Source organism: Trachurus japonicus, chromosome 14, assembly GCF_045865225.1.
Source record: "Trachurus japonicus isolate A0001 chromosome 14, Traja_1.0".
In the NCBI taxonomy this organism is placed as follows: Eukaryota; Metazoa; Chordata; class Actinopteri; order Carangiformes; family Carangidae; genus Trachurus; species Trachurus japonicus.
The window spans coordinates 13,452,216-13,460,541 of NC_140920.1; the positions used below are offsets into that span (position 1 = coordinate 13,452,216).

Genomic DNA, 8,326 nt, shown 5'->3' on the forward strand with positions numbered 1-8,326 from the left:
CCAAATGTGAACATTAATCAGTATCTTCATAACTCCAGGGTGTGAGTTACAGTTCAAGACTACAAGGTGTCAACAGAGACACCGGCGGGAGCTGAAATGAAAAGCTACTTAATTTTCAGACAACAAACCCTGCAGAAAAATGTCTGCTGCTCTGTCTCGCATACAATTAAAATGTGATAAATGAGGCAGAGCAAATCATTTCTGTGTTAGAATACGCTGTATTGCCTGTTGTGAGTATAAATCAATGAATACTGGAGTGAAGCGACAGCTGGTGGAGACAGAAGCTCTAACATTGATTGCTGTGTTCTTAATAAGAGCACAATCAATGTTGGAGCTTGACTTTTTGCACCTAATCTACGAGGTAGTAGCATAAAGAAGGTTACAAAAACTAATGGATGTTATACTGTGAGTGTGACTTTTTGTTCGTATGATCCAGCTGCTGCATTTTTTATTCTATAAAAAAGACTCGTTGGTCTCCCATACCTGTGTTTTTTTCCCTCTAATTGTGATTAGAGCATTTGTATTGTTCAATCATTTATTTCAGTACACACCTACGGCACTTTTTGCACATTGTACTGTTCAAATTTCAATTGTTTTTCTGCATGTTACATCCCCAAGTCTTTAATTGTCTTTTTTTTTATTTATTTAAACAAATATTGTAATAAATATTGTACCATTGATACCGAGGGTTTTTTGTACCTTGAGATTTTGACAGTGTTACATCCCTTGTTCTCATTGATCATGATTGTTGATCAGTGTTACATTAAAAGCAGTTTCCTCCCTAACGTGACTGCATGTGAAGGCCTCTGTGGGTCGGCCACCAACTGGCTGAGGATCCGCAAGCGTCTCAGAAAGCTGAGGGACATGTACATGCTGATGTCTCAGGTTCCCCAGTTGAGAGTGTGTGTGTGAATTCAAACAGGGGGTATCCAATACAGGATAAAATTAGGCCAGCCAGGCCTTATATTGCTGACGGAGCTCGGGTGGCCAAAAAAAGCCTGGAGTGCAAGCCAACAGGAGAAGCACAAGGAGGAGAGGAGAGCGAGCAGGACCGCTGCTGAAATGGCCACAAAACGTAAGGAAATAAAGTGTGACAGCTTTAAGTAATGTGGATGAGAGCAGACAGGAAACTGGTCAGACTTCAGCTGCTGAGTGGAAGAGGGAATTTATTTTTCCCTTCTGCTGGGCAGGTGTGAATCCAGACAGGATGGCAAGTTAAATACCGAGTCTGACATGTCTTTCATTTGGTGGACAGATGGACAGAATGGGACTCAGCTAAATGAGAGCCTGTTGCTGATTGAATGCTGTTGTTTGTTTCATTCTCAAAGGCCCAAATTATCCCGTAACACATAATTGTTTTCCTCTCAGGACTGCTTTTCTCAGGCTTTAACTCTTTTGTTATTGAATGAGAGTCAGGTTATAATCATGCCAAGCTTGGAAAATGACTTCATATGTGTAATAGCATTAGCGAGTGTCTCTGTGTGTTTACAGTATAACTCAAAGCTTGAAAATCTGCGAGGTGTTTACACGTTTATATCACCTGGAAAACTCATTTGCTTCTGGTTTAGTTGTGGGACATGTGTGTGCAAATGCACAACTCTGTTGTTTTGTGTGTGTGTGTGTGTGTGTGTGTGTGTTTATGTGTAAGGATTCGTTTTAATCAGATAATTATTTTGACATTAACACTGGAGTTAGGAGGCTCATCTGATGTGTTGGTGTTTGCAAAGCTAATATCAGACTCTGACTCATAGTATAATTCTTATTCATTCATTATTTAAAGGAATTCATTCATTCTGAGAGACGTTTTTCCTAAAATATCAGATTTTAGGAAATGACTGTCTACATAGGTGAATTGTTTAGATATTTTTCTTTCCTTTTCTTGCTTATTGTTTTTAAATAGCTTTTCCATTTTGTCTCTCACATAACTTAAACTTCTCTGGCACAGAGGAAGGGATGTGTGTCACATTTCCCTCAGCAGCAGCAGCAGATTTGTTGGTAATAAAAAGAAGATGATCTGGGTTGTTAAGACTTAAATCACATCCACTCACTGCATTTTGAACCAACTCCTCTTTCACAGAAGTTTAGAAAACGATATCAAATCATATGACACTGATGTATTTTTGTGGATTTTTTACTAACGAGGCCTGACTGTGATTCTCTTTACTCATCAGTCATGTACATATCTGCAACGTAATGTTTTACACAGCTGCTTCAGAGGCAGACGATGCATCTAAAACCATCTGTTGAGTTAACATATTATGAAAGATGGGCTACACTAGCCTATCTCATCCATCTAGTTGAGGTCTCATGGAGTTGATTATCCATAAAACTCACATTTCTCCACACACAGTATAACTCATCTAATTTCTCGTTTCTAGCAAGTGTCCACCTTGTTTTGCAGTTGTGGATCTGGTGTACTGGAGGAGCATGAGGAGGACCGGCGTGGTCTTCACGGGGATGGTGATCGGTCTGGCCAGCATGTTCCAGCTCAGCGCCATCACCGTGATCGCCCACATCTGTCTGGGCGTCATGTGCGTCACCTTCCCTCTCCGTCTCTACTACAAGCTGCTGGAGCTGTTTCGCTGGAACCCGGAGCAGCTGCATCCTTTCCAGTGAGTCTGTTAGACGGAGGCTCCTTGTGGCACCTTCGGCCTAATGTGGAGCCTCAGTGGATCGGTTTCACTTCACACAATGTATAGAGCTTCTTGTTGTTTTTGTGACTGCGTGTGTTCATGTGTGTGCTTTCAGGTCACATCTGGATTATGACAACTCTCTGACAGATAAGGACACGGTGATGCTGGTGGAGGAGGTGGTGCTGCTGATCGCATTCGCAGTTACAGAGATCAAGCGCCTCCTTTTCATCGACAGCATGGTCGACTCCGTCAAGGTCTGAGCACGTACGATGATAGAATAAAAACTGACACAGGAGTTAAAGGTCCAGTGTGTCAAATGGGGGTAAAACCGTGATATCTAGCGTTCAGATTCTAGTTTGCAGTGCTCGCTCGCTCACTCGCTCGCACTCACCCCTCCCGTCGGCAAAATGACGGTGGCCTCCAAGGACAAAAAAACTTGTTAACCACGACTGGGACAACTGGGAGTATTTCAGGAGCATGGAGCGATGAGGTGAAGATCTAAATCATTTTACGATGTCTGCTGTTTCCTACTCCTTCTCTTCCACCTTCTTCTTTGATGGCTTATTTATGACACGAAACTCGCGAAACGCTTTCTGGCTGGCTGGATTTTCCGTTCGGGCTGCCGTACAAACACAGTGGCACAAGATGGCGACACCCTCTTAAGCAAGACCCTGTCTATATAAAAGAATATTTATAAGGCAACGAAAACCAAACAAATTAAATTTTATAGTGATTATTCAATATTCATGGGTAGTATATTCAGATTTCGCCAATAAACCTGGGCAATTATTACACACTGGACCTTTAAGTTACTGTATGAACAGCAACAAACAATCATCAGCTGTCCTCAAATCACACTCTGCCTCTGCTCCCTCTCCCAGTTCGTTGTGCTGCTGTATCTGTTGACCTACGTCGGCGTCATGACCAACGGACTCACCCTGGTTATAACCGGTGAGTTGAAATTATTCCGTCCTCACATTAACTCAAGTTTCTATTAGCTCACTCAGCATCTTTGTGAGGCCAGAGTCAACTGCTCTGTGCTTCCATCCATCCACTCCAACCTCTTACAGCCCACATCCACCGCCCTCCGGTGCTGTAACAGTTTGCTGTGAAGTGCCCTTCATTTCAAGTTTTCTACTTGTTATTTAAGTCCTATATATTCAAATGATCCAAACCAGGTTTCTTTCTTTTATCCTTGCAGCTGTGATCACTATTTTCTCCTTCCCACTGTTGTACAAAAAGCAGCAGGTGAGACTGTGCGCCGGGCCACATTTAAAACACTACAACATCACAAACCTGCATGAATGTAATACAATATCATACAGGAAACTTGTGAAGCATGAGATGCAACAAAAATAAGATACCTCTTCACAAAAAGATTATCGTTATAAAGGAAAATTCGGTAACCCTTTCATTTACAGGCTAATTACATGATAATATCAAGAAATAACAATTAATTGTGTCATAATGTCTAGAAATAACGTTCAATTTCATAGTAATGTCGAGAAATATAACCAAGAAATAACAATTGATTGCGTAGAAATAGCCCAGAAATATTGGTCAATTGCAAGGACTTGGTGGAGAAAAATTCTGGCTTTTCCCCAAAAATTCAAAGCATGAAAGCATGTGTAATCTTTTGCCTTTATGAAAAACATGACATTACTATGAAATGTATCTCTATTTCTTGGCTATATCTTGACATTACTACGCAATTAATTGTTATTTCTTGGCTATTTCTTGGCATTATCATGGAATTGACAGCCTGTAAATTAAAGGGTTACTGAAAACTCAGTTGTTAACACAAATAGAATTATAAACAAGTTACAACACAATCACCACTAATTAATCTCACTGATGTGTCACTACTGTGCTCACTAAAGTGAGTCTTATTGTAATGTGTAAAAAAACCCAAAAACATTATTAATGTGTTACATAACGCATCTTTCACCATTATAAACATAATGTAATTTGTAACATTCATGAGCAGTGTGTAAAATAGCTTTTTTATTTATGATTTACATATTGACGACTGAGTGAAAAACCTCATTAGAAATCATTATCATAGTATGTTATAAAGATTTCTTTCAGTAAATCCAGAAACGCTTTAAATTAACGCATTAAAATAAAATTCACTGACCCTTCTATTATTCCTGTGACAGGTGCGGACAAGGAGGCTGCTTAGACTGGTCAGAAATTTTGTAAAGAGAATCAAAAACATGTAAGTAACCTGCTCTCTCTACACTGGTCTTCATAACACGCAAACAAATAGAAACTCACTGTCTTTTTTTTTTTTTTTACATTGTTCCATATGATGTGATGCCCTTGTTTTGTTGCAGGTTCCTCAGTGTGTCTAATTCAGTGAGACCTTCTCCTGACCCCGCCCCTGCCTCAAAACCTGCCCCTGCAGCGGCTGCAGCCAAACAGAAAGCCAAGTCAAAATAACTTGTTCTGCCTGTCGCTATCGTTAAAAGCAGCCAGGATTTGGGATTTGGAAAATGTTGGAGTGGTTGGTTCTGTTGTGAGGCCGCTGGAGGAGCAGCTCTCTTCCATCTCTGCACCGCCATGTTTGTTTACGGGAGCAAGGTTTAATCGATGCTGACAGCTGAAACAAAGCTGCCATTCACTCAAGGACAGGATGGGGAAGTGTATGAGGAGAGGAATTTTATTCACTGGGATGCTTCGCTGGTAAAAACCAGTTCACACAGTCATCTACTCATAGCAGGGATAACACAGAATATCACTGTTACTTTTTCTTTGATTACATATTTATTGTATTATGCTCCTGCTCAGCTGCAGAGTTATTTATAACAAAGCCATGAAGCATTATCGCTGCTTTCATTTTTTAGGATCATTCATTTTGAGTTGAACCAAAACAAAAAGCTTACGTTAACGTCACTTTTCATCAAGTACCATTAATAGTTTTGCCATTGAGCTACGGGCAAAAACTTTCCCAGCAGCAGCTGCTCACACCCTTCACCAGACTTACTGTACCTCTGCTCTTCATACAAATTGCACTTAATTAGGCAACAGTGACTTCCTGCTGCTCTCGGGGGCAGTTTAGCAACAAGGACCTCAGCTGTCCTGCACCGTTCCCAACTGAATTTGAAATCATTAACGTTGCTCACAGCAGCAGCTTTTTACTTTGCAGGTAGCAGCTGTTGAAAACAAAACTGTAAGAACAATGAAAGTGAAACTAGAACCAAAACAATGAGCCAAAAAAAGGTGCTAAAAGTCCAACTGCAATGTTCAATTAACTCTGTGGGTTTGTAGTCAGAGAATAGTAAAAGTATGTTACACATCAAGTGCTTTCAGATGGCTTTTACTTTGCTCTTAAATCGCTTATTTCTCAAGTTGCGTTTTCAGGGACACCAAATGCTACTAGTCTATTGTTGTGTTCGCCTGTATCTTTTCTCACCTTTCACCTCTGAGTCTTAGATAACTCAACTCCATAACATTACCACCACTACCAAACAAACAAACTGCCATCAGAGGACATTTCATTAGGTAAAACTACAGCATTTGTACCCTTTATAAAACATTAATCATCATCGTCACCAGGCATCACACATTTAAAAAAGCTGGTTAATTAGGTGGAGCATGGAAAGACAAAAATGGGTCACCAGACTTATCTTTCAAGGCCATGTCTCGCTTCCAAAAACAAACTAACAAATTAAGCCACATCACCAAATGCTGCTGACAGCTTGAGAGGAGAGAAGCGCTTGAGGGGCAGTTTGACAAGGAGGTGAAGGTCAACGGTAAATACAGAAAGGCTCGACATCCTGAGGAGAATAATGCGATGAGAAAATTATGCTTAAATCCAGAATCAAAACGAAGTCTTTTAGATTATTACCAGTCCATAATATAATGATTAATGTCTCTAATACAGCTCTCTGTCTCTCACAACTCCACATCAACATTTTCCAAATCAACCAAACAATGGGAGAACGTCTTCATAAGTCAATGATGAACCTTTTCTCTTCACTGTAACTCAGGACACTTCAGCTGTGACCTGAGCTGAAAGACCAACAACTGGCTGCAGACAGATGAACTCTGGGTGTGAACCAGCTTGGGTTACGGTGTAAAGTTGCTGAAAATGTCTTTAAACTGACACAAAGGTGATATTGGATAATGTTTTCTTTGATCTAAGAACTGTACAGTTTTCGCTGCCGAACCTGAGCCAGTAAACTGTAGGCAGTTACTTCAGTGCAGCTGTTTAGCCACCGAGCTACTGTTAGCCTGTCAGGTTGTTGTCGTCGGTGACTGCGTGGTGCTCTCTAGTGGTCGTCGTTTCAGAGCTTAAAATATGGAGCTGCACTCATACTAACATGTCTTAATGAGCTTAAGTTATTTACTGTGATTTCACGTTACAATCCCAGGTTTTAGCAGCGTTCGGACCCCTGCTGATATAATAATAATAATAATAGGCCTTTAATCAAAATAAAAGCATCCAAATTATGAATGATGATGTAGGTCTGTAGTTTTGGTTTTGGTTATCATTAGAAAAAGTTGAAAGCTATCAATGTTGAATTGAGTAAAGGTATGCATCACAAAAACCAAGAGCCTAAAACCAACACCAGTGCTGGAAGTAAAAGTGAAAAAAATGTCTGTGTGGTATTTGGGTGAACTTTAAAAGATGCACCAGTGCAACAGCTCAGTGTAGTCCCAGTTCACCTTTCTAAAGCAACGTTAGTACTAGTGCAATATTAGTTTTATTGTCTATTTTTGGCTGTTGATGTGAAGGTGGCATCTTTATAATCTTAATACAACTGTCATATGTGCGACAAACCAAAAGTGTGGTCTGAGAAATGGTCTGTTAGTCGTCACTGTTACCTTTTGTTTTCGGTTTACTTATTTCTATAGGTATTTGTTCTTTTTTAATTGTTTTTTTCCTATGTTAGCCCCCAATAAAAAAAAAAAAAGATATTTTAAAAAATAAGAGCGAGTCTCCTCAGCACTCTGTACCCAAACCTCAATCACTGTGTTATCTGTTGCCTATGTTAACTCCATTAACAATACCACAAGAAATATCCACACAACATAAAATTGAAGCTGGGCTAAATAAACCCAAGGCTAAATACTCGTATTTGCAAGACTGTCAGCAGATAATTAAATTTCCCTTTATTCCTGTAGCCCAGTGAGAGTAGTTAACATGATTTTCCATTTCCAAACAGTGATCTGTATTAACTTTTCAAATGAACGGATCCAGCTTTGACGTAATTGTAACATAATGATCAAATGACACAGTTCCTCCACCAATCAACACAGGGGCAGCTAAAGGTCACAGTTTCGTTTGTATATTCAGTTATGGTGATTACACAAACCACCAGGGGCTGCACCGACGCCTCGGACCACTAGGTGTCACTCTGAGAAAGTGTCAGCTGTGAACCCTGTCTTCGGTAAGTCAGAGCAGAAGCCCAGAGAACTGACTGGTATGAAGAAATAAATGAATCCTGACAAACATTTTTCAGCATCAGTGTGATGCAAATGCAGCGTGAGCGCAACACAAACACTGCTCCATCTTAAACAAAATGTTCCTGGTAATAAAAGCACCTTTTTCTCTCCCTGTTGTGAGAATCACAGTGGAAGCAGCAATGTGACTGTGACCTTGAGGTAGATTTTTCTCAAAAACCCCTCCACACGTCAGTTCAAACTCTCTCTCGAATCTACAAGGACTTTTCTCTTGTTTCCACGAG

General features: G+C 40.2%; 1 protein-coding gene across 3 annotated transcripts; it reads left to right on the top strand.

Moving 5' to 3' along the window:
• The first annotated feature begins 921 nt into the window (after positions 1-921).
• On the top strand, positions 922-6,841 carry rtn2b (reticulon 2b). 3 transcript variants are annotated; one of them, XM_085797672.1, is made up of 7 exons: positions 922-1,075; positions 2,379-2,612; positions 2,749-2,887; positions 3,515-3,584; positions 3,835-3,881; positions 4,793-4,851; positions 4,970-6,841. In XM_085797672.1, the coding sequence occupies exons 2-7, from the start codon at positions 2,428-2,430 to the stop codon at positions 5,073-5,075; spliced, it is 606 nt and encodes a 201-aa protein (XP_085653798.1). In that variant the 5' UTR covers positions 922-1,075; positions 2,379-2,427; the 3' UTR covers positions 5,076-6,841. The 3 variants fall into 3 exon arrangements, with proteins under 3 accessions (XP_085653798.1, XP_085653797.1, XP_085653799.1); XM_085797671.1 differs by having other exon boundaries at positions 972-1,075; positions 2,402-2,612; XM_085797673.1 differs by having other exon boundaries at positions 1,013-1,210; positions 2,402-2,612.
• The last annotated feature ends 1,485 nt before the right edge of the window (positions 6,842-8,326 follow it).